This window comes from Chelmon rostratus, chromosome 12 (assembly GCF_017976325.1).
Source record: "Chelmon rostratus isolate fCheRos1 chromosome 12, fCheRos1.pri, whole genome shotgun sequence".
In the NCBI taxonomy this organism is placed as follows: Eukaryota; Metazoa; Chordata; class Actinopteri; order Chaetodontiformes; family Chaetodontidae; genus Chelmon; species Chelmon rostratus.
In genome coordinates, this window is record NC_055669.1 from 3,640,437 (window position 1) to 3,667,449 (window position 27,013).

At 42.2% G+C, this 27,013-nt stretch overlaps 1 protein-coding gene across 1 annotated transcript in view; it reads right to left on the reverse strand.

The window, feature by feature from the left end:
- Positions 1-7,857: 7,857 nt before the first annotated feature.
- The window catches only part of map4l (microtubule associated protein 4 like), a 67,489-nt gene continuing 48,333 nt past the window's right edge, over positions 7,858-27,013 (reverse strand). Inside the window, exons 6-15 of the mRNA XM_041948896.1 lie at positions 24,856-25,226; positions 23,298-23,495; positions 21,946-22,060; positions 20,475-20,531; positions 19,361-19,617; positions 14,231-14,290; positions 10,119-10,211; positions 8,487-8,568; positions 8,282-8,391; positions 7,858-8,058 (exon numbers count right to left, since the gene is read on the reverse strand). Of these exons, the coding sequence (XP_041804830.1) occupies positions 7,858-8,058; positions 8,282-8,391; positions 8,487-8,568; positions 10,119-10,211; positions 14,231-14,290; positions 19,361-19,617; positions 20,475-20,531; positions 21,946-22,060; positions 23,298-23,495; positions 24,856-25,226 (1,544 nt within the window). The remainder of the gene's footprint in view (positions 8,059-8,281; positions 8,392-8,486; positions 8,569-10,118; positions 10,212-14,230; positions 14,291-19,360; positions 19,618-20,474; positions 20,532-21,945; positions 22,061-23,297; positions 23,496-24,855; positions 25,227-27,013) is intronic.

The following is a 27,013-nucleotide window of genomic DNA, read 5'->3' on the forward strand; positions in this document are numbered from 1 at the left end:
GTGAGATACTAGTGGAAGGGTGGTATTCAAGCGCTATAACTGGGGAATCAAACATTTGTGAACAGACATCAGAGTAAATCTGGTTATTACCTTTTGTCCAAGCTGCAAAGCTGCAACGTTAACATTATTCCACAAATAACCATACTTGTTACTGCTGAGTACTGAAAGCATTGATCTAGTCTGAAGCCTAATCATATCCTCTGTGATTATATTAAATCTTAACTTTAGGAATAAGGTGGCCCATTGTTCTTCTTACTGAATATCTCAAGGGAAGACTGGAACCACAATAACCTCTTTTGGATAGCTCCATGTGCTATTGCTTTAGCATACAGTATGTAAAGTACAGCCTGGCTGATACTAGACTTTTGAGGCCAAAAACGATGAAGATTTTTATAAATTCAGCTGATATTAATGATTGCAGATAAGCATTTAAACGATAAATTAATTGAATGAATAAATGTATAAAGATCCCGAAAAGCTGGTTGATGCGGATTTGTGCCCAAGTTTTGCACTGAGCAAAACATCTTAGAGTTGAAAAATAAACTTCATAATAAACAAACTATGCAATGTTGCAGAACATTTCGTAAATTGTACATTTTTTTAAAATCTAATTCTGATGTGACTGTATTAAAATCACACATAATTAGTTATAAAAAATAACAACAATGACCCTCAGCTGGGATTCGTTTTTACTTTACAGCCTCTCGATTCATAAATCATAAGCAACATCCCTTTCAAAAACTCAGCTGCCTGGTTAATGGCATTCACTTCCAGTGTAAACAAAACAAACAATGCTTTTAATCTTTCAGAATTTGCATGCAAAGTGCATCATCTTATGTCTGCTTTACAGGTTGTGGAATAGACCTAACAGGTTTGGATGCTTCTCATTAAAATGAATTAAGCATGCAGCACTGGAACTGTTTTAGGCTAATGAACATAATTTACAATGACTTAACATACTGCATGCTAAAGGACTGAAATGCAAAATGTTCTACCAGAAGTCGTTTTGATACTAGTCCTCTCAAAACATATCAAACAAGGCTCCTCAAAGTTCAGTAAGGTCCTTCAATTGCCCATGAACAGAAACTTGCCCATTTGGGAAATGTGACTTTGTAGCTTGGTCAGACAGTAATATCCAGTGAATGCTGACAGAAACAACGTGAGGGCAGACTGGAGAGTTGAGCGTTAAACCATCATAGCTAACAGTACACCGATGACCAAATCCCACTAAAATCCTCTAAGCATACCAAGATAAAGATGTGTGATTTAAGACACACACAACATCATGTCATCCCATCATATGGTAACATTCTCCTACACTGAGCTTCCAACACACGTTAAGACTACAACTTGTTCCTATTTTATACACACAAACCACTGTCTACACCCATCAAAGTGCTTTCATCCCTTTGTTCTTCTATTCCAGAAGAAAGATTCACATTATCGTTTTCACATATGATCCACACATATGTGTCATGTTTTGCTTTCAGGCAACTCATGGGAATGATCTGGAGGGAACAGTACAATATTAAATATGCTTATACATTGCTTTTAGTTGTCTAGTCTTTATTGTTGACTATTTGATCACTTGCTCTTTGATTATCATAACTTTATCTAACTACCAAGACTGTTTTGCTCCCAAAAGCACACATGTACAGTACACAGTTGACAATGTTTTACCAATATACAGTAAAGCAACTTTTATATCACATCAGTGCATCAATAAATGAACAAGACTGTGTTCAAAGTGCACAAGATTTTTGAGATTTAAGGGGAACTGTACATAATTCATATGATTTCGATGGTATTTAGGATTCCAGACACAATAACATAGTGTGGCCATCAAAGCTAGTTTAAATGAGAACAGTGTGTAACTCTACTGAAGCTTCTGGGGATGTAAGGTTTCTCAGGTCAGCCTATGTTAAGTCTCAGAGCCAGACTATCAGTGTTCCAGAGGCTAAGCAGCGCTCTCTACAGGATGGATGCAGTAGTAACACTTCACACATCTGACAACTACGGCAACACCTCACAAACACGTCACTAATCCTTCACAGCTTCAGACCAACCCAGCCTTTAATGCACAATGCATAGAATTAAAGTGAGTAGACAGGGCCTTCTCTTCTCATTTTACTGGTGTGACACGTAACAATGCTTTCGGTCTGTAAATCAAAGTCACATCACAGTGTTGTTTTAATAAAATCTGAAATGCCCAAACTAAATTTAGGTAATTTCCTAAAATAATACAAACAGGCTGAAAAAATAATAACCTTTTCTCTCGGCACTAGACCATTTAACAATTGTGGAGACTGTGTTTTCTACAACTTTAGGCTCATTTCTCATCAACCACTGATTCAGATTTTCTCAGTGTACTACGAGCATTTTCATGTTATTAGTGCTTAAAATGTGGTTTTCTGTTATACAGATCTGATCACTGGAAGGACAACTTCAAGCACCACTAGATCATGGCACTAACTACAGTATTCGCAGGCTGCTTTTGGCTTTGCCTTGCTGAAACACTGCTGCATTCATGGGATTTTGAAGCTGGGCAGTTCCTGCTGTCCAGTGTCAAAAATGAGATAATTGTAATACTTTCTCGTGTCTAGTTACATCCAATACAAAACAAAGAACAAGAAAATGAACAAAAATGTGAAAAAAAGCTTGAAAAGCTATTTACTTCAATCTATTTACACTCCAGGTGTCAAGTAAAATACATGCCAAAGACACTAGATAACTAGAAACATAATCATTTGCTGTTGTGCAGCCGTCACCTACAGTGGCTTGGTAGTAGCTCTTCAATCTGCTCGACAGTCTCGAGTCAATAAATCAGTAAATTAAAGGTTACAAAGAAAATGCCAACTTCAGACTTGCCATGAATGTAACATTATTCCCTCTGACAGTTCTTCCTGCATGTGAACTCGTACCTCTCTTAACTCTGTGTTGACCACTGAGGTTATTCTCTGTGTCTGTCAATCTCTCTCTGTCTGTACGTCGAGTGTATGCATGGGGAACAAGGGACGTCCCCAACAAAGATCACTGTATTGCTACGAGAGACTTAGAGTGAATCACAGGTAGAGGAAATAGCGGAGAGGCGAGGTGAGGTGAGCCTATGATGAAAATGTCCGACAATGACTATGATAGGAACGACACACCGACACAACTCATTATTGTTTTAACGATATCAGCATAGACCACCAAAACACGATAAAGAGTTGGTTTCATTCTAGAACAGAGAAACGCTTCTATGAACAGCATACCGTTTTTATTTTAGGGTGCTCATTTGTGTTTGTGTGCATCATACTGTATGTGTGTATATGTGCTGATTTCTGTTTGTGTGTGTGTATGTGTGCATGCACAGCAACAAGCTTGCGTGTGCTTTCCTGTGTAGTATATCTGTGCTTTATGTGTAAGTGTGTTTGGGTGTGAGGAAAGTTAGCAGGTCTCACAGAGAGGACTCTAAGACGCACCGGCTAGTGGGAGGACTAAGAGGGTGTGGCTCTGTAGCCCCGTCCCCTCTCCACTGGGGTGAACCACATTACCAGGAAGTGCCACTTGCGCAAGAGAAGGAAGGTGCTGTCTGTCTGTCTGTCTCTAATCGCCACATGTGAACTGTAAATGATCAGCACGACTCAGGGTGACTGCTGGGGTCCCTCTCAGGAGAGTCTTCAGGTGTATGAGTGGCACTATGGGATACGTGGGAGGTGATTAGACAGCGTGGGAACCAACGGGCTATCGGGAGAACAGGGTTGCATGTGCTCTGACAGAAATAGTCTTACTGAGAAGATTAATACTGAAAGGTTTCAGGGACCCCAAACTTCATGCCATACAAAGGGTCTGACATATGAGTATGTGAGCTTATTTTGTGATAAAGGTTAGGATTTGTAAGTCTTAAACTGAAATAAGCCTGTTGGTTAAGGTGCTTTTTTTGTCTTTTTCTTTTAGTTTTTTTTTGTTTTTTTTACTTTCATCAACTCAAACTGAACAGGACTGTGGTGCTGAAACATCCACAGTGGTCCCTGAACCTGTGCTCAGACCATGTGACCAGGACAGTCACAGGTTCAGTTTCATGAGCAGAATGTGAACAGTTAAGTAACATTAAGTAGTGCTATTACACTCAGTATCCCCAGAGGCGGGTAATATAGTCTACAGAACTGTGCATACCCTGATGTATTGACAGATATTCAAGCTATTGTGTTGCAGGAAGACTCCCGACCACTTTGTGGAAGCTAATGGGGATCCAAATAAAGAATACTGTAATGCAGTGAATTAAGGCCCGGTCACACCAGAATGTGGCATGATGAAATTCATCTGTGCGTCTTTGCAAAATATATTTCCAGTTGCTTGGTGGTGTAGGGACTAATCACAGATCTAGTTGGTAAACTACTGTAGCTAATCGCTAAGACCGTAACAAGCTCTCTGAGGTTTTTCTGTTTTCTCTATACTGTGCTGTTTGAAGCTAGCAAGCCTGCTAATTGACAGTTAGCAAGCCTGTCTGCGCTGTTGCTAACTGGAGAATACGTTCAGTTTATTCAGAGACGTAGTTGCACAACGACTACTGTCTCATAACTGTCTGCAAACCAATCCTGTTTCATGGAGCAGCTTATACTCCAACAGGGGTGGATAAATAAGAGTGGATGGTGTAACACAGCTAATAAGCTATGACAGCTTCCTACATTTTGGACTCTCCAGCTCTGCGATTCCTTGAAAAACAGCACAGTTACGACAGCCTGCTTTTGGTTAAGGGTGCAAATCAGTGTGTCAGTGTTCACTAACTTGAACTGATGCAAAAAACTGGCAGTTTTACTTTGCGAGTCAAACCACCGCTCATAGCGAGGCCACTGTAATACACTGATCCTGCCATAAGTTCTCGCCATTTGAAGTGTAAAGACCGCATCTTTACGCAGCAGCTTCTGACACTGTGGTTGACACTGTCGCTATAAAAAAAGTGCTACATACGGTATACTGTGCATTAATGCTGTAATGTCGCTTGGTTAAAAGGTGCAGCAGCTAGCAGTTAAGGGTTTAACAGTTATCAGAAAGGGTTAAATACTCCTGACGCTCCTTCAAGGTCAACTACTGTGAGCTTAACTTAAAAAGGACTTCGCTTCAAGATCTGTCTTCAGTGCCAAATCCTTTTTGAGCCAAAGCCACCCGAGAAGCGACAGAGCTCCACTATCACTTTACACCCACCTTTCTTGATGATTATCATGCACTAATAACACCATTAAATGATGTTTCTAATTGTAATAATGGTCATCTGCTTTGTTGGATCCTCTAAATTTCCTCGTTAGTACTGTCAGTGAATGCATCTTTTCTTGAAGCACAACTCTGGAATTGTCTTACACCTTAAAAGCTTCTCCGCTGGCTTTCTGCATTGATTTTGAACTATCTTTAGATCTGCTTTCTTTCGTTAGAGCGATTTCCTTTCTTCTCCAACTGAATCCCCTCCGGTCTGCTGTACATAAGCCCTTGCCCTCTGCACAGATCACTTCTGATTGTGAACATCATGACATTAATGGTCCAGTGATAAAGAAGCATTATTGTAATATAGTTGGAGGAGACAAACTGGTGCAATGATACCAAGAGATGTAATGGGAGATATTGTTTGATGAGTGAGCTGTAGAGTTTCCTGTAATGAGACAACGTGCAGTGCTGTAGATACTGTAGGTTTGGAAATAATTGCTGACTGGCTGGGAGGCTGGAATGAGTTGATTTAAAGCCGACTTGACAGCACTGGCTCTGCTGCGGGCCGGTAGCAGGCCCTCAGCTGGTTAGTGTGGACTGGGGCTAAGTGGACACGAATGGGGGTGGAAGTGGAGCAAATAGTAGTCTTAGCATAGGTCTGCTAACAAGGTTGGAAGATCGAAGTGGTTTTGAATTGTGAAGGCCTGTAAGAGAGACCATATATAAGAGTACGAAACAGAGTTTTGAGGCAGGGTGTTAGCGCTATAATGACACGTGTTAAAACAGTAGACTCAGGTGTGGAAATATTCTATGATAAAACTGGCTGTGGTCAGTTTACTTCCATACAGCATTGACTACTCTAGTGGATTTATTGCATTGGGGTCATTAAATTTGGGGTTTGAGGATTAAGTCTTCTAAAACAGTGCTTACAAGGGGATTTTATCAGTCGAGAAGCTGGTGGAACCCACGTAGAGAAACACAGACAAACACCAAGTGCTCTTCTCTGTGGTAGGCAGGGCCGGAGATCAACCCGGGGAGGGTTGAGAGGTCAAAGGTCAGGGTTGGTAGCAGGAAGCTGGCAGGCTGACCCCAGAGAAACACTGAGAGGCAATCGGTCAGTTCGGTGCTGCGGTGGGCGAGATGAAGGGCGGGGCCAGAGGGAAGTGACTGCGCCGTGGTAGGTTGGTTGGTCAGTTGATTGGCAGGTCGGCGAGCGCCATGTGTGTCCCACCAAAATCTACAGGTCACTGGGACTCAATCTGTGGAGGGGAATAAACTGGATTAAGAAAAGAGAAAGTGGACGACAGAAAAAGAGAAAGAAGTTGAGAGAAGGAGAGAAAAGTGGTGCTGAGACAAGAGTGGAAACTTCACCAGACGGTCTCATAGGCTGTCGCTGTCTGGGGCAGGCTCATATGAGTTATGGGCCAAATTATAAAACATTCCTCTTTTTTATTGTATTAGCACTACAGCCATCCATCAATTAGGCCAATCTTGGCAACCACATTGACGGCACAAGCCTGTTGTCCCTCCAACTCAGGGAGTGTGGAGGCCAACTGCACTGCCATCGATGAATTTATCCACTAAGACTAGCTAATCTTTACTCTGTGGGTCTCTTTATAATTTCATTTTTGGAGCAAAGTATCTGCTATTTTTACCATCCCACTCCATCACACACGTAGCAGAGAGAAGACGACACACATGCATGCATGCACACACACAATCTCTATTTATTTATAGCCAACTCCGGCCAAATTAGGCATGTCCAGCTTTGGATGTGCACACATGTTGAAGCTGGTGCCATAACAAGAGCAATACCCAGTATCTGAAGAGTTCGGAACGTAGTGCCGCTTTTTCTCATATTTCCAAAACCAAGTGTAAGGAATTACAGGGCTGGAGCATTCACTACCTGGGAGTCAAGGTTCTGGTATAACACAGTTTAGAGAAACATAGCAGTCTTTAGTTTGGGCATGTTTACACTCCAGCAACTTCAACCAAGCATGCATTAAGATAATGTTGTTGTTTCGTTGCCAAACTCAATGGTCATCACAAGCAATAAAGCATACAACTCATCTCTATGTTGCTTTTCCACGTGTGTTTTCCTATAGTAAGCTTTCAAATCATCCAAAGGTTATGTTAGAACAAATAACCTTGCAATGACATTTTTATCTGTAACACTGCACTGTGATACTTGGGCTTACTATGTTTACCATACAATACAAGAACAATGCTGCTCCTTTAATGACTCTTGGACATGGAGCTTCAGCCTCAGTATTTAGTATGGTATCATGTATGTAGCCACTATGTGCATTTTTGAGAACCTTTAACAGGCTTGTTGTTTAAAAGTCAAACAAGTCAGCTGGAAACATTAAGCTGTCACCTGGAGGCAGGGTTTTCAACCACCTCATGGAGTTTCAGTGTCGGCATTAGCTCACACTAGCTGGTCACAGGCCTCTCATTTATTGTCGCCGAAATCAAGGACCCATTGTTTTGACTTGTGTGCAGTAAATCAGCCACTCTTGTTATTCTGAACTGCATCTGTGCCGTGCAAGAATGGAAAGCTTGACAGGCATGGCGACGGTAAGTAATGGGGACGGGGCTCAGCTAATGGTCAGTGGCTACAATCACAGAGGAGCTCGTCAATGCTTTTCAAAGTGACAGCTCAGTTTGTGTCTGTGTTTACCCACTTGTCTCAGTGATGCGTTTGTCTATGCTAAGGGGCTCCCTCAGTCCGTCTCCCCCAAAAGGAGTAGGTGTGGGCTCCTTCACCCCATTCTCCTTAGCAACCCCTCCTGGTGCTGTTGCCTTAGCAACGCCTGCTGGTCCAGTTGTCGGAGCACCACTTGGGGGTGAGGAATTCTTCTCCTCTGTTTTCTCCTCCTGCAACCAAATATAGATACCAAGGACAGGTACAGGGACACACACACACACACACACACATACACATACACACACAAAGAACACCATGGTTTTTTATAGTATACTGTCTCATGCTACCACACCATCTAGTGGTGTCGGTCAGTAAAAGCACAATGACTCAGCAGAACCAGAGAAGTTTACTGTGTATTAACTGATAATATTAATGACTGTGTTAAAGTTTGACCTTGTGTCCATTGGTCTGTCCGTTGCCTGGGCCCACATTGTCCATGGATCCAACCTTAGACTTAGCTTTAATGTTTAGCTTATGGGATTCAATCTTCACATCACCTCCTCCTGAGGTAAAAAGGAAAATGTTAGTATGAGACCAGCCTGGTGTAAAATAGAGTATAAAAAGGAGGAAAACAGAGGAGAACAGAAGTAAGAGTGACCTGGCTTATGCTTGATGTTGTCCTTGGAGCCACATTTGGACGTCACCTTGCTGACATCGACCTTCTTGTTCAGGATCTGCACCTGGGGAGGAGGAGAGATAGATCATGTAGCCTCTTTTTACTAAGTCTAAAAGATGCCACATCCAGGACAGGATGACATGCTGGAATCCCCACCAATCCTTGATTCCTTACTTTGACCCCTTTTATTGTTACTGAGGGTGCCTTCTTGTTTTGTAAGGCTGCTTAATGGTGCTCCATTTAGGCAGCTAAATCGGCGCAAGCTGTAATTGGAGGATGGAAGAAGGCAGTAATTAGATCGTCTTCACATCATGAGAGTGTGACTTCAGGATCACATGGAGTAATCCTGATTAGTCTGACACTGATGGATCGTAAGACCTGGTGACCTGCCTGACAGTATATGATAGGATCAACCATACTTGATGATAGACAGGAAGACCATCAGAGCTGTTAAACTTTTAGGTATTAGCAAACCTTGATTAGGGGCATCAGAGCATAAGAGCTGTCCATCATTAGAGGATGCTTGACATATTAGTTAGCTAACTTTATAATGTAAACACACATATTTTTAAGTCTACAGTAAACAGCTAATTTAAATATTCATTATGGTAATTTAGGAAACACCAGTCAATTTTCATTATATTTGTTGTGTTAATCCTACTATAGTAAACTCGCATGAGATTTGTAAACTGGATTTCTGTTAGTTATGGTTTAAACATTTGAGTGACCCTTAAGGTATATTTTCAAGGGTCCACAAAACTGAACAGCTGATATTGTGTGTATATGTGATTGGTCCAGCCTAGCTTTATAGCTTTTTTTGATGCCACCACTTGCAAATTGGCCATTTCCCCTACACCTTTTGCATTTCCTTTAATTGACCTGAGACAAAGTGATGTGGTGATTGTGAGAGCAGCCCAGAGATGGAATGTGATAGTGCAGCAGGTGTTTAGAGCAGATGGAAACAACATCTGGAAAGGTAGGTGGAAGGGCCTGTGGTCACTTCACGTAAAGTGAAATCAATCCGAAATGCAAACAGAGGTAGTTAGAAGCGTGCTAATCACAGTGCATTCATTCTCGGTTACTTTGAAAATGTTAACCCTTTCATGTAAGTGTTCCCTGCATTGTTGTAGTTGAACTTCAGGCCCTGGTGGTTTCTCACTGCAGACAACACTCAAATAAGAGTTTCAAAATCTGTGTGCAGCGATTTGATGATGAACACAAGATTTATGAAAACAGCATACTGCAAGTCAGACTGATTTCATGTCCAATAAGCATCAGATCTTCTCATGATTGCTTAAACAAGGGCAAAGTGTGTAGAATGGTGGCTTGATTTAGCTAGTATTAACAGTTAGGTAAGGGTCATACTATATGATTGAACCATGTCAACTATATCTGTTTTTGTGTACAGCTCAATCAGATGCAAGAAATATGATGCACATCCAATTTCCTCTTAATTCTTTTGTAACAAATCAGGTCTTTTTGAGGCCGAAACAAAAAGGAGATACCCAATGGATCACGATTTTGAGCATGACAGCCAGAATGAGGCTAAATTAGCATAACAATGATATGCATCCACCCTAACCACAGTCTGCCTCCAGCTCCAGCAGTACTTACATTGCCACCTCCAGGGACATGTTTGATATTGTCCTTGGAGCCACAGCGAGACGTGACATGGCTGAAGTCCAGCTTTTTGTGCACTATCTGAACCTAAAGACAGGCAGGCAGACACACAGACAAGCAAGGGAGTGAGGAGACAGAGAGGGAAAAGAAAGAAGAAAGGAAGAAAAAAATAAAGGTATGACAGGCAGACAGACAAGAGCAGCAGAGAAGAGCAGATCAGCTGGCAGCTTAAGTGATCAGGAAACAGAGTAGCTTTGCTCTGGAAGTATGGAAGAGATTCTGCCATTCAAATCAAAAGATTCCTCCTATACACATATACATGTGGTCAGTGATTGTCTGCAGCATGTGATAAGTTAGAACAAGGCATTATAGAAATGGTTTTGTGATGCACAATGAGGGTGCAACTTTTTCTTACAGGAAAGGTTAGTGAACTCTTACAATCATCAATGCTGAAGTACCAAAAGATGAGGATACTGACTGAATAACAACAGAGTGCTTCCATAAACAGCATTAACCAAAACTGATCAAGCACAAAACAAACACTGGAGGAGGAGACAGAGCACATGCAACACATTATTACACAGGACAGTCAGTGATTTCGTGTTAACATGAGCTGGTCGAAGCAAAGAAGCAACTGCAAGCAGCTAATGCAGCAGTATGGAAGAGAAAAGATGTCCCTTTTAAGCTTTTATCAGCCTGTTGTTCTGCCCTGCAGCCAGTGCCACAGTTCTAAGAAACTTGACACAAATTCTGAGTATGTGCTGCATGGTTGGGTTGGCTAGGATGCTAGGATACTCAGGGATTTGGAGAGTTTGGGCCACTGGTCAACATGAACATTAGGAGATGACCAAAATCATTCATGTGGCATGCACTGAATGCTATCTCTTTGATATTTCAGCTTTCAACTTTGTCTACAAGCAGCAGGGTAATATCATTTCAAAGCAAGGGTTATATCACAAAGACACCAAAAAGAGCCAGAAAACCAAGGGGAAGCATCAACACAACACAACACAACATAAATGAATGAGTGAGTAATTACATGGAGTCATCTCAGGTTTAGAAGGGACACCAAAAATACAATAAATACAAAAGGTACAAATTAAGTGACTGGAGGGATTAAAATGACTTGAAGTTCAGCAGTGTCACTGCCCCGGACGTAAACGTGAATTGTGGTCTGTTGGTTTCCATAGTAGGAAGATCTGGAACATGAACCAGAAGGCTCTGTATCCAGATCCAAGTCCACATCTCAGTCACGTCACGGGAAGCCTGTTGCAGTTCATCAGTTTTATTGCAGAAACTGGACATTAGGCAGCCTCACAGAAGACAGGCTGGCACCTTCTTTTCCTGATTCCTCTTTAATGTGCCAACAAGAAGATATTTAACTACTATAGACTGACCCATACACTGTGTCCCATCAGTCTTTAGTTTTACTTGCTATAATAAAACAGTCAAAGCACTTCTTTATTTTCACAGGCATTTTCCAGTATGTGCTCAATTACTTTAAGTTACAATGAAAAGTCAGTATGAATCTGTTGAATCTAAACCAGAGACCTGTGGATGATATTATTCTCCTCCGCTGCATACATAAGATCATTACAAAAATTGCTTTAAGCAAACTCATATTTGTTATGCACTGGTCAGTTAGGTTTTTGTTGCACCACACACATACACACACATGCACACACATGCACACACGCACACACACACACACACCGTAACTCCTTCACATGGTGTTGTGAGATCAGTTTCATTGCCTCTGTGGTTGTAGTGTAACAAGCCCTGCAGCAGACGCGAGATGCCTTCCTCCATTCTCCGGTCTCTGTCTTAGTCTCTTTCTCTAGGATGAAAATGGCATGATGACGCAGGTGGCACCAGGATGACTCACTGAGCAGTTAGCACACATGCGCTTAATGCATGAGCACACACACACACACACACACACACACACACACACACACACACACACACACACCTAAACAGACTATAAGTTTCCCTCTGTCTATTTTCTCACTGTAAACATCCTAATTGCTTTCACTACACCTGTAGTAGCTGCAACCTTGTGATTCATCATGTCCCCTCCATTTCTGGGAGGAAGGCTTCTCATAGCTAGCAAGCTAAACAAACACTGCAGGATGCTTAAACTGTCCCCCCTTATTACTGCAAGTGAAGAAAATCAACCAAGTGAAGCCCAGGGAAAGGTGGCCATATTTCCCACAAAACCTAAAGTTTCCAGCCAAAGACACATGGTCGTTTCACCAGTTAGTTCCTTCTCAGGACACCTTCTTTGTGCCTCATGAACTCTTCTTCTGTGCACGTCTGTCTGCAGCAGTCTGCACACTGTCTGCAACCACTGATGCACTGACACCGGGTGCAGTGGACAAACCTGCAACTCGCTAACAACGAGTGAACAAAAGCAGGAAAAGCTTGTTGTTTATTTGTTAACACTTTCAAGAATGGCATTTATGTATTACCTCTTTTTTGTTCTTGCTTCCAATTTCTACAATATGCCAACTTCCTTTGTCATTGGTGTGTTTGAGAAGGAGTTAAAAGAAAAAGTGCTTGACGTCATGGGAGCACAGAGCAACAAGCTACAAAGCCACACACAGCCAGTGAGACTGCAAACCAAGATGTGTGACGTCCATCGTGACTTGACTGTGAGGCTTTACAGTTGTGCGTGCATGTAGAGGCCACTTGTGTGCTATACAGTGTCATCACTGGGAGCAGTCTTCAGTTGCATTAAGATCAATGTTCACTGGTGCTCAAGCCAAAAAGGACATACCTAGGAACAAATAGCTGCACCATAAATCAATTTTATTTTGTAAAAGGAGCAACATCTTGATGCAAAATGGTCGTCAGTCCCTGTGGGAGGGTCCTTAGGAAAGTTTGGATATATAGAGGTGTGAATGATGACACAGGTGAAGTGAAAAGAGGTTGTAGTTTGATTGATATGTTGAACACTACGTGAAGCTCAGTGCATGTAAATGTTAAGGTGTTGTGGAAATCAAAAAGTAAATGAGAAGAAATCTTGTGGTTTAGATTGATTCTACTGATATGAATCCTATCGGCTGCAGAACATACAAGAGGCCGTTTGCAAGTAGAAGAGGAGACGTACGGCTAAGAGTCCGTCAGAGAAAGGGTCCTTTATTTCTCAGGATGGTACAAGCAGTGCAGTATTAGGAGCTCAGAGACGCACGCCTCATGACACTGCTGCTTTAAAATATTTACTGGGTTGTGTTCACTTTCAGTTTTGTATTAGCAGCAGTATTTGGTGCGTGAGAGTTGACATGTTTTAATGTTAAAGACAGACACTGACTGATGCACCTTGTACAGACGCGTGTTTTCATGTTGCTGCAATGGTCAGCACACAGACATTTCAAGACAGACAGGCCTTTATACAAAAATAAATAATTGTTTTAGAAAATACAAATTGCGTTTGTACCTTCTCCTGATTTCTAGCTCAATTAAATGAATCAAATGAGCCAAACGGTGGCTAAGAGTAGCTAACATTAGCCAGATCTTGCTATGTAACTAAAATTACTGGCAGTTTGGTTACTTTGAATCTCTACTTTCTGCCACTGTTACCCGAACATACAACAGATTAACATTTCAATGTTTTTAACACAAGATAAAATACATGTTGTCATGTGTTTTCTTACTTTTGCCCATAAATATATTGTAAGAGCTAAATACACACTCCAACACGCATTCATTTCCATTAAAGTTTCTCATTGACTACATACACCAAAAAATGTTCTCTGTTTGAGTCTTCCTTGTGCAGCCCACTACACACTAGCGTCTCTTCCCCCTGGCCTTATCAAACCTTTGTTTTAGAAATGTATAATACAGAGAGTAATGATTTACCTTGTGCACAGTTCGAGATGTCCTGCCGACAGTTTTTCTGACATCACTGTCATGATAGGTGTTGATGGGGAATGGATAATGCTTTTCCTTTAAATTTACTCCCTTCTTCATGTAGTGTGAACAGGTATAAACGGCAAGGGTGTGGTGTGTGCCGGATGGATATAGATGGGCGGTGTATGTGGTGAATGCAGAGAGAAGGTGAGAGGATGTACTTGTGTGTGAGGGTGTATATGGCAGGGACTCACTCTGGCCTTGGCGGCAGGGGTGGAGGGGTCTGATGCCTTGCTGTTCGGGGTGGAGGAGACCTGGGGAGACAAGCACCCCCTGGTCAGTACAACCTCCAACCAACCACACGCCACAACACAACGGGGTGGAAGAGCAAGCGAAGGGGCGGGGACATGAGAGCTGATTAAATGGAGAGGGGAGGCTGAATGTGTGAGTTAGCAGCTGGACCAATCAGATGAGTGTATGGGTCAGTGCAGCCAATCAAAAGTATATCTGGAAAATAACAGCATGGATCAAAAAGAAACAAAATTAACCAAGCTTCATAATTAGATTCACTAGACAAATGTGTGGGTGCATGAATAATTAGAAATAATTGATAGCAGCAGCACCAATTAGATGTTAGATTTAATTATGGGTCAACTAAATGGGAGGATAATCAACAGATATGTGTACATTTGTTTGGAGGACTGTCAGTCACATGTACTGTATCAGATGGAAAATGGCAGTTTTCACAACACAGCAATACATTACAGTAATTTACTACCAATATAACATAGTTTGTCCTGTAGTGACAAGAGCCAATCAAACGTCAGCATAAAGAAATGGTGTATGAGGAGCTGTAGCAACAAATCAGAAAACAACAGATCAAACGTCACATTGCTGGTACTTTTGTTCAGCGACACCAGTCCAACTCCTGAATACTGAAGACGGAAAGCTTGTTAGACCAATAAGCTCCTGTCGAATGAATAAACATGAAAAAACCTACTAGACAAACCAATATTCCTATCGCTGGAGACTGAGTGAGTCAGTGGCACTTATTGTGATGCAGGGCGGGGATGTGTTTGTGTGTGTAAAGTGGCTTCACTCTGACAAAAAGAGCAGGAGCATGTCTCTGAAACGGAGGGGAGACGGCACGGCAGGAGCAGACCTGCTACTGCAAAACACACAGCGTCTGCCTGAAAGAGTGAACAGTGACCACAAATTACAGCCTGACGCTGGCAGCTAGAGACTCTGCAACATTTCCCAGTTGACTGCTCGCCTGTTGTATCCGGGAAATGTGAGGTTAGGCCAGTTTCACAGAACCATTCGGAGAGGGAACAACAGGTCCCTTTCTCCACTGATCTAACTTTAATTGGCCTTGTGATCATGTCTAAATCATACAGGGTGAAGTGGAGAGAGCTGACTGTGAATATGAAACAGGTTGTTGCTAAAAAGGAGCATGCATGCTGTTTCCCTGGATAAATAGGGACAAGATGGCATCTGTGCAGGGTATGACAAATCATAAATGATTTGCAAACCCTGTTTACCCAGCCGGCAACTGCTGTACCTGTGCTAGGCAGCTCTACAGCGCGAACAGGCAGGAGAAGGTTAATGGAATACGCACAGATGTGACAGAGAGATATTAAAGTAAAAGGAGAAAATGCACCTATTTTAGAGCACATAAAGGTGCCATGTATCTTACATGTTTACATCAGCATATAAAAGCAGAATAGATCCAAATGAAGCAGTTCTTGCAGGCAGAAATGACTGATGCAAAAGAACACTTACTTACAGAACACACAATTATATTTGAATCTTAAGAGACAAACATGGAAATATACAAACACATGGAAAGGTTTGGGGAGGAAGGATAATCAAAAAAGAAATTCCAAAAATGATTAAAGTAGTTGTATAGGAATATTTAAAAATAATTCAGTGTTAGTGTCCAAGATTTTCATGTCTGAATGCTAAATATAAAGCTAGAAGAGATGGCTAGCTTAGCTTAGCGTTAAGACTTGAAACACGGGTAAACGTTTAGCTCCAACATTAGTTAAACATTAAATAGCAAAAATACACGTACCAGCACCTCTGAAGCAAACTAATTTGTTGCTTTGTGTTTTGGTGTCGTCCTTGGTCTGACTTATAAGATAAGATAAGAAAATTCTAAGCTAAATATTAGGATAGAGCTGGGAGATGATTAGCTTAGCCTAGCATAAAGACTGTAAGCAGGGAGATACAATTAGCATGCCTCACTCCACACAACATTCAAAAATACATCTACCAAGACTAATTCACACATATCTTGTTCATTTGAATGGAAATTAACAAGATATGTGTGAATTAGTGAGCTTCATAGGCATTGGTAGGCATGATTTAAGGTTAAACAACTGTGGAAACAAGGATGGAAACAGGAAGAACAGCTCTGACACATTATACCAAATACGAGGGCAGACGGAGAGCAGATGATGTTTGTGATTCAAAGCAACGGCACAAACCTTTCCCCAAGACTCACTGTCACAAACACAACCAGGTGTCTGAGCCATGTCAGTCCATGACGTGCTATGCACCTTTATCACAGGGGAATAGAAAGATCATTTCACTGTTTTGTCAGTGTGTGTCACAGCAGGTGCAGGGGACTCTAATGCAGGTGTACCAGGGAGTGACAGAAACAAAGTCTGCACGGCAGCATCAGGAAATGGTAAGCAATGATAATTCTGCATGTTGAACTGAACTGACAGACAGAGGGAGATCGAAGGAAGTGGAAGAAAGATGATCTAAGGGTAGAGGGATGAGGAGAGCCGGAATAGGGAAACAGAGAGACAAACAGAGGCAGATAGGTGCCTTCAGTTAACATGTAGTGATAATGAATAACTGGATGCCTGCAGTGCAGCAGTGAGTTTTCCTCAGTGTTCAGTATTCCTGAGTCACACATGATTTTATACAAGACTGCACCACATTTGTCAGGAGGAGGTGCTGAGGATGTGTGTGTTTACCACTTGAATGTTGGTAAGGCGGAGTCATATTCCTTTCCCGACTTGAACTCAGTACAAATGCTAATTCTTGTTGTCAATCCATCCCCATCTCATCCGCATGTACATGTCTCGCCACTGCTGCGACACACTGTGCTGCCTTCCACAGTGCAGCAGTGAGTGTGCGAGTGCTGCAGATGTGCCTGAATCCAGTGCATCAGCACAGACTCTGTGACAGAGCATGCAGTGATCTTCTGTTGGCTTTGGTTATCAGGCCCAGACACACAGACATTGTTGTTACAGATTTAAAGGGATCTAAGGACCGCATTCACAATGCTTCATGAAATCTGCTCCCACATCAGTCAGCACTGCCTCAAGACCAACAATGATTTTCTATGGAAATAAAAGCCACTTTATTCTGTGAGGATCTGCCAGGACACAATTTGTTTGAAATTGCTTTTAAAATTTCCATTAATTTCGAATATCCATGCTATTAGAGGAATATGGTGTTGAACTTCTTCTGGAAATGTTTGTGGGAAAGCCATCTGGCTATTTTGTAAACCAAGCAAAACATTTTGTACCTGTTTCATAAATGCAGTCTGTCCTACATGTCAATAAAGCATCTGATGCATTCACATTCTGACAGAATGAAAACAAAGTAATGAGACTAGCAGGACTGTCTGGTGGGAGATCAAGAGTGTGTCCACACTTCTGAAATCTGAAAATGTGTCTTTTTTTTCTCTTGGTTTTCCTGTCAATACTAAGCCAGCTAATTTCCCATCCAAACAAAGGCGGGGGCATTGTTTCAGCAAAAGCCAAGTGCAATATGATGTCACAGAACTAAACTGTGATGGCAGGATGTGAAAAAATATGACAATGTTTACTAATGTTTACATGTAACACACGACTTGGACAGAGCAGTGTAAACGCCTTTCATCTGATCTATTTTGGTATATATTTCAGCACTGTGGACAGAGAGCAGAGGTCTGATTATCACAAGTTGTTTGTTTAAACTTTACATAAACTAAAGAAATGCTGATGTCAGCCTTCAGTAACATGACTGAATTCATACGTTTCCGGAAGAAAACACCTGCAATCACAGACATCATTTGTAGAGGCTGCTGGGCACTGATCTAAAGCAGCTGGGCAAAATGTGTCCAGAACACACTGTCGCAAATCATGAAGGAAAGAAAGTTCACTCACGGACACTCATACTTAGTGACGGCCATATGGACCGATCAAAGGTCTGTTTTCAAATAGGAAAATATAGTCAAATAGGCCTGAATGAGTGCATATTGTGCGTTTGTAGATTGTGATAATACATGCATACAATGACCACACATCAATTCCAAAACTGACAGGAGGTATGGACAGTATTCTTCACCAGACACATAAAATGCCATGATAAAACCCCTGATTCCAAAAAGTACTCGCTGTCTGTGATCAACATCAACATGTCTAATGGTGAAATTTGGTTTTAGAAAGTAATAACGCAAGATATGTAGAGTGTATACAAAGCACGTGCTAACACAGTATGTATTTCCTTTTTATGTATGCATTTACTGTGTCACAATTAAATGAAAAACACATGCAAAAGGACAGTTTTGAACTTTTTGTCTTTGATAACTGAATGAATAGTTTTCTCTCGGGTGTTGACAACAAAGCTAATTAGCGTTAGCTGGTTTTATCTTACAGTGACTGATTTAACCGAGGATAATAAACTAATGCTAATGGACGTCTGCAAGGCTAGAACGTGACTATAGAATAGATAAATTTTGCAAAAAAGAAAAAACCCTCCCACTCAACTGCATTAGCATTATTGCCACATGGGACCAATGGACACAAGAATTCAGTTATTAGAGACAAAAAGTTATATAAAGTCACTGTAACACGCATTTGTCCTTTAACTGCGACACAGTAAACACACACACACACATATAACAATGTCTGTTCTATTTCACTGTCGGCCTTTTAAAGCTTCCATAGACTCCTGCTCAGTGATGGCTGTGGACAGTGTGGCTTTTAATGTGTCATCATAGCCAATCACACAGGACAGCTGCTGCCATTTTGTCCGATAATTTCAAAAAGTGGGGATAATAACATAGTGATTTGATTAACTTTGCAGTGCAGCAAGCTAAGAATCAAAACTAAGCTGAGATTCAACACTGAGTTAACTTTTCTAGGAAAGATCGATGAACATTTATTCTGACAGCCGGTCTGTCTCCCTCTGAGTACGATATGTTAACCGTGTTATTAAGGTGTACAGCACATAGCAGATATTTGAATTACAAACCAACCTGCTCCAAATCATTTGCTGGTACAAGAAAATCATTCGGTAGCATTTTGAGAATCTTGACAGGTACATGGCTGTTTTGAATTATTCATACCTTACGACCTTTCTCATTCTGTCTGGTTTCCTACCTTTCCTCCGCCAGGCTGGTACTTGATGTTGTCAATGGACCCGATCTTGGAGCGGACGTTCTTAAGGTCAGGTGTCGGGGCGTTGATGGGGCGCGGGGTTCGAGGAGCACGGGGCACTGGCGGCTTCTTCTCCATTGGGGTCTGCTTGGGCACGGGGGGTTTGGTGATGATCCTGCGGCGGTGGGTGGAGCTGGATTCACCGTTAGTGGAGGCAGCCGGGGTAGCGGGAGTGGTGGTGGAGGCCGGCCGAGGACGGGCTACAGTGAAAGCAAAAAACAGTAACAGAAACTAATCAGTCAAACAATTTCTGCTGCACTTATAAAATGAGTATTAACTCATGTCGACATAATGGTTCACAGGGTTTAAAACACACGCCTGTCATCTCATTAGTCATATCAAGGACACTAGCTGTGTATAGTGAAGAGGAAAGAAGAGGAGCTTGTGATCTGAGTATTCATCACTGAGGTATTGGTATTGGTCAACATATCATGCTCTAATCTAAAGTAACACATCAGACATGCTATGGTTATTTTGTATAAAGTGGCATTGACAAAATGCTTCACTTGCTGTCCCCTAAAGCCGGGCAGACACTGTATGGATTAAGCCATAACGCCAAACTGATCGGCCCCGACTCATTTTAGAATCGGGGCAAATTTCTGCCTGATCAGTTGTCATTTGACATGCAGTTTGAGGGGGGGTCATAACGCCTGATTAACTGCCTGCATGATTAACAATCTGTCAGACCGACTAAAGGATTTCTGGCACGTCAGGAATTTTGGCTGTTTGAACAGTTCAGTGGTCAGATTTCCCAGCATGGCAGCTGCCCAAAGGTCTGTTATACGCTGTATTAAACTTCCTTCCTCAACATTGTTGAGGTAACAGTCTTGTTTGAATAAACTTAACCGAGCTGGGGCTCTGTGCTAATATTCAGTGTGATTTCAGCTCCACGGTGTGGCTGGTCAGTTGATCCATACAGCGTGAGCATGCAAGTCATATATTCTGGCTATGAAAGCATGTACAGATTTCTACCAATAACCTTTTTTTTCCAGCGACACTCAGAATTCGTGGAGAGCAACAATGACTGAGCTTTCTTATTTTTCTCTTGGTTTGTTACCTGTAGTCTTGGGCTTCTTGGGCTCTCCTGTCTTGTTTTCATTCTTCTCATTCTTGGCTGAAAAAAAAAAAGAACATAGCACACAACCTTAAAAACGTAATGTATCACAGGGCTGACCATTGGCAGCAGAATGTTGTCTAGCAGTCTGAAATAAAGTGCAGCCATATGTTCAGACCGTAAACAAAGCGCCCGATGGGTCACTGCCAGATTTGTTAGCTGAAATGTTGCAGCATGAAGCATGCATCTTATTGCTGTTGTGTTACTTTTGCAAACTTTGCAAGCAATTTAAAAGAGCATATTAAAAGCTCCACTGAGAAAATGTTTAATATTAACAATAATGGAAATCTTTGTAGCTTTTAGCCCCTAGTATTGATTTTACAGGACATTTACTGTTTGGTTCGTTCTTGGCGCTCTCATCTACCTTGTTTCCTGGAAGAGCTCTTCGTGAAAGTGCACTACCTGCACAGTAGCAACTAGCTGGTCACAAAAAAGCTTTCAGCAGCTAAAGATATTTTGTCTCAGGAGTTGGTGGAGACCAAAACAGAGACAGAAGAGAGAGTAACATTTGTACCATAACAACTTTCTAAGGTGTTGTAGAGTTCCTGTGCCTGCATGTGACCAAGCAATGAATGCAAATACTTAGAAAACAAGTTTCACTGACTAGAAAACCAGAAAGTTTTGAACAGCTGCTCATCTAGTTGCAACCAAAGGAAAAGAAGAGGTGATTGGCTATAAATGGCTGGCAATCACAAAGTCTTGTCATCGTCAAGATTTCCTGTCCAGCAAAGTCCTGCTGTTGGCTGGCTTCTTGACTGATTAACTTCACAGGAGATTTAAGGGCACGAGTCATTTCACAGTTTAGGGAGGTGTGACAGCATGTCCATCACGTTGATGAAGCTGTGCTGTATGTAATGCTGCCATCCTGTGGCAGAATCATTATGGACCAAACAGTCAGAAAAGTTCACTCATGCAACTAAAATGAAATATGCACCTTGCAGTACACAACACCCATCACTGTGAACTGGGTGAATGAATCATATTCTCTGAGGGTGCTGAGCTGAAGTGCACAAAAAGCCTGTTTGACTAACATGGCTCAGACTGAGTCATAGTTCCCTCGCTTAGAGAGGTGAGACACTGTTTGTGATGTGCAGATAAAAATACCAGTCTGCTTTCTTCAAAAGCCAGCTCTTGAATCCGATTAAGTGTAACATATGGTAGCAATTCAGTTAGCCTGTTGCCTGGAGTCCACACTGTGAGTCATTTTTCCACCTACTGTAGCGAGTTCAGGTCCTGTTGTAGAGGTCATGTTGCACTGGCAACACTATGAACTGGCCTAGGCGGAGTGGAGATGCTGTCTCTGACATGGCGTTCATATCACACCGTCAGGTACAGAGGGCAGACGGGCACCGCAGATATAATAGAAATGATGATACTGTACAAGCTGTGCAAATGCATGTGTGTGTGTGCGTACCTGCAGTTTTACTTGCAGCAGTCGCAGAGGAACCATTCTTATTGGGAGCTGCACGGGGTGTGGGCGTGGCCTTTGGCACAGGTGGGCGTTTCTCAGCTGTACCATTTTCTGGAGTCTGGAAATCACAACATAGAGGCGATAAGCTGTCAGCTATGACAGTATGTATGTATGCATGCACAGCAGGTTTGTGTGTGCGGTTGCTGCTGTGTGCATAGAGGCTATGTTATCCTGTTTTCCAGTGTTATGAGAGGCCAATCATGCAACCATGACAAGCAGAATGAAAGCAAAGAGAGGAAAGAAGGCGAAGACAGACTTATGACGAACAGGAACGGAGGAGGGAAGGACTGAGGTCTTATAGTCAGATTAAAAAATAAAGAAGGCTCAGATTACACAACATTTCTGTCTGCTAGGATGGTTACCAACTCAGATCAAGTCATAAATTCTTGCCGTGACTTAGCCGAGAGACATGACAGACTAGACGCTGGTCGCCAACCAATCGTAGCTTGCCTTTTTTCACGACATGTGTGATGTCACTGGGAAGGAGGTGCTAGGGAGTGACCGGGAAGTGAATGTAAACAAACACTGCTCAGACCACAGTTTCCCCTTCACAGCACCAACACCATCAGTCATCACCCGCTTGAAACGTTTACAGTTGTGCGCAGAAGAGCTTTCTGTGCTCCAACTGGTCAACGTTTGGAACACGTCGGGTAATTTGTCATGGAAAGAAAACAAAATTGAACATCCTAGTCTTTATGTCGGATGTCGTGGGGCATCCCAGGTGTCAGCTGTTATCCACTATGATACATTACACAAGATGAAAAGACCACTTTTGTTCCAGATGTGCTAAAAATAAAACTAATAAATAAACTGAGATACAGTCATTGCGGTAAAGACACTTCCTCACATCCAAGCAGATTTTCAAGTAGGCGTTATTTCAATAAAATGACAGCATATTTAAAATTAAAATACTAGAACTTTTGGTTACAGAACAACAGCTGATGGGACAAAAATTCTATATGTATCAGTTTAGCTCATATCCTGCAGTATTGCCCCTGTTTGATCTGAAAACAGAAATGCATGATGGGATACATTTCTGCCCAAAGTCCACCTCCCACAGTATCCTCAATTAAAAAGGCGGAGCAAGGGCACTTAATGGCACTTGGACACAGCTAAAAGTGCACATTACAGTGGGATGTGACTGATGATGGTTCACATGTCCGTGAGAAGACAAGTACAGAAAAGAACGCAGACTGAGAAAGGTCCCATGAAGTCCTGTCTACACGAAATAACATACTGTACATTCATCCAGTTTGCAAACAAGAAATGTGTCTGCCCTTGTGGATTATACTCACCTTGGCAGCCTTGGCGGAGCCAGTTGCCGTTGGTGGCCGCTTGGCGGCAGTGGGTGTTGTCGCCTTGGGTACAGGGCTTTTTTTATTGGCTGAGGCTGTGGTGGGGGAGGGGCGTTTGGCTGAGGTGGCCTCGCCATTGGTGGAGAGGGTGGATGGGCGGGGTTTGGCTGAGTTTGGTTTAGTTGAACCCACGTCAGGCTGGTGATAATGGAATTAAAAGGAGCCACAATAACAGTAAAAAAAAAAGAGAAAAGTGAACGAAAGAAAAAAGGGAAGATGGATAGAGGAAAAGAGATAAAGAAAGAAAAAGCAATCACTGATTGCAATGACAGCGTGATATGGCAGCACAGCCAGCAACCATGTGACAACCATAAAATAAACTCTGAAAATAAATTTGCAATTCATAGCCACTTTAGGGAGCTCATGAGCAGTAAATCATAAAATTAGCCTTGAGTCTGATGATGATGATGAGCAGCAGTCCAAAAGTAGCACGATATGGAAATCAGGTCTCAGATATTGGATACATTCACACACAAACACTGACAATCAGCAAACGCACAGTACATATCCACAGAGAGTCAATGATAGATATACTTTATATGCTGTTTAGCACTTCTATATATACTACAGGCCCAGCAAGCACAACAACCAACGATGCAACGATGATCGTAACTGCTGTGCATATGACAATGAGGGTCTTGAACTTTAACTCGCACTGACAACTTGAGGCTAGGTGGTGAACTACCGTAGCTGTCAGGCTAACTGCTAATGTGCTTGCCAGCTGGGAACAGGCTGACGCCAGTCAGTCATAGTGGCTCCCTGAGCTTCTGTCTGCACCATTTCCTCCCTCACTGAAGAGGGAAAAACCTCTCCAAGCTTTCCAGTTTGCTAACTGTCCGTCTATCAAACTGTTACTTACTAACAGGCAATAAGTTCATAAAGTTCATTCAGAGGTGTGTGGCTTCAACTCCTGTCTCATAACCGTCTACAAACCATGCCTCGCCTGTTGTGCAGTTTATTCCGACATCCCTCGAGATGGTTTTCTATTGGTCAACAGCGCGGATTTGCAAGTCAAAGTTCGTCAAAATTGAACTTGACACAGATTGACTTAGTCCCTGTGAGCAAAAGCACTGATTCAAATAAATCAGAACATCACCATTTAAAATGCTGCTGTCAACTCACCTTAGGACTGACACACACACACACACACACACACACACACACGGAGCGGTGGAAGCAGCAGGAGCAGTGCCCTGTCTGAAGTGGAAGATATTTGTGTAATTTCTGAAATCAGCACGAGCGTCCGTGTGTGTGTTTGTGTGTGAACACGCAGGGCTTTGCGTGTCTTGCTCAAGGACACTTTAGCAGGTTGTTACTGGACACACCGGCTGTGGCAGAGTTCAAAGCTGTGACCTTTGGGTGACAGGGTTGTTTCTCTAACCACTGGACACTCTGCAACTTTGGGTGTGTGAATCTGTTTGCGGGAAATGTGTGTGGACAGCAGTGTCCGTGTGTGTGTGTGTGTGTGTGTGTGTGTGTGTGAGAGAGAGAGACCCACCTTGCTCTTGCTGTCAGGGCTTGGCAGAGTCTTGCTGCCGTTGCCTGTTGGAGACTTGGCTGTCGCTTTCCCTCCCTTCTCCTCCTTCTTGTCAGCCGGCTTCTTCTCCTCCTCCTTCTTCTCATCTTTGTTGGTCTTCTCCGGCTTGTCCACCTTCTCTGCCTTCTCGCTGGCCTTGTTGTTTTTCTGCGCGTTCATCTTCTCCATCTTTTCCTCATCCTTGACAATCTTGTCAGACTTCTGGTTCTTGTCTGGGCCGTTGTCCTTCTTCTGCTGCTCCTCTTTCTCTTTCTTGTCAAAGGCATCGATCTTGTCTGTCTTGCTGGACATGATGTCTATCTTTTCCTGCTTGTCCTTGTTGTCAGTTTTCACTGTGAGAGAAAGAATGTCATTGTCAGCATCAAAGCTTATTTGACCAAATATGTGCAAAAAAACATATTTGATTGATTCATTTGACTTTTTTCTGATCTGCAACCAGTTTTTGTTTTAGATTTAGTTTTTTACGTGGCTATGGCTCAGGAAAGATGTGGTCATGGTTCACAGATAGCAGCTTTGAATGTTGACCCATAAATCTACTCTGAGCCTTCTCCATTAGCTTTTTAAAATCTTATTTCGATCACTAATTCCACCTTTCTTCTGAGACAGACAGCATCATTACTTGCATGGCCATTAGAGGTTCTTGTAAGGTAAACAAAAGGTTTTTGCCATTTTAACAAATGATGGTAAAAGTTCAGAAGTGCAGCCAGGTCACATACAGCGACATATGACACAACTTTTCTATGACAAAAGACTGTATGTCCTCTGTGGACACCATGGAGCTCTAATGTGTCAGAATGTTTCCATCACATCAAATAATTCACTAATTGCAAGTGCACTTTAGTTATTTATAGATATGAATGTTCATGTGGGTTATTTTATGTAGGTCGCACCAACAGATGATTCTGGGTCTGGTTGGTAAACAGGCCAAGCCCAGTGATTCCATTGCTCTGCATTATGCAAGTGTCCACAGTGGTGACGCCGTGTCTTTGAAATCGATGTCAGTGAGGTCATAGCCAGCCCCGATAGAGGAGGTGAACACACTGTTTTGTAATATGCCAAGCCTTATATCCTCCCTTCTCTCTCCTGTACTTGCGACACTGTTTTTAATTTCAGACGTTGAACGACACATTGATATGCAGCTGAGTTATCTTAATGCCTTATGTCTTATGTAAAGCACTTGGAATTACCTTGTTGTTGAACGGTGGTATGCAAATACATTTGCCTTGCATATTCTTACTCATTACATCTGGGAGTGTTTTGTCCTTTAGATAATATCAGGAATAACAAGTCAACTTAGGTCAAGTAAAATATCGGCTTGAAACCAGGCAGGGATCTTTCTGTTGTTGTGGCAGGGAAAGATGGTAAACCAGCTCTTAATCCTAGCTTAAAATTAATGAGACATGGGCGTTGAGCCGGAGGTCTGGGACTTGGCTAAGATGACTTGCCTTTGAGTGACCTTTTTGAGGAAGGCTGGCGTCTGATTAATGACACGTCTTCTAACATTACATTTACGTTACTCTTATACTTCTTAAAGAGGCAAGTACAGGAGATTACAGGAGATGCCACACGAGAATCCATCTCAGGATTCACGACTAACAATGTCAGCTATACTTATTCATCACTGACCGCCTTTATTGACTCGACCTGATTATTATGACCCTGACCTGCAGTGGGTAATGTCACAGGATGCCTACTCGTGCACCGACTTCAGTGTGTGTGAGTACTGAGCTTAATATGTAGCATTTGTGTCCCTTTGAGGTTTTCTGTCCCATGATATGCATCGTACGTTCCCTTTACAGTTATGTTCAATCACATTTAACTCAAGCATGCAGATGAGAATCAGGGATATGATTACAAAAACTTAACATTTTTAACTTTTTTTTCATAATTTGAAAGGTATGTGTCATTTCAGTGTTCTTCATTTGCATGCCAGGATTATGAAAACAACATTCAGGGACATCCATCCTCCTCAGAGGAAACACTAGGTCAAACTGGGTTTCAGCACCAATGTTGCCAACAGCTGATTCATAGGATGAGCCACAGGATGAGAAAGAAAAAGAGAGAATAAAGTGAAAGTAAGAGGGAAGTATGACAGGATGCTGTGAGCAGAGCAGGGGGA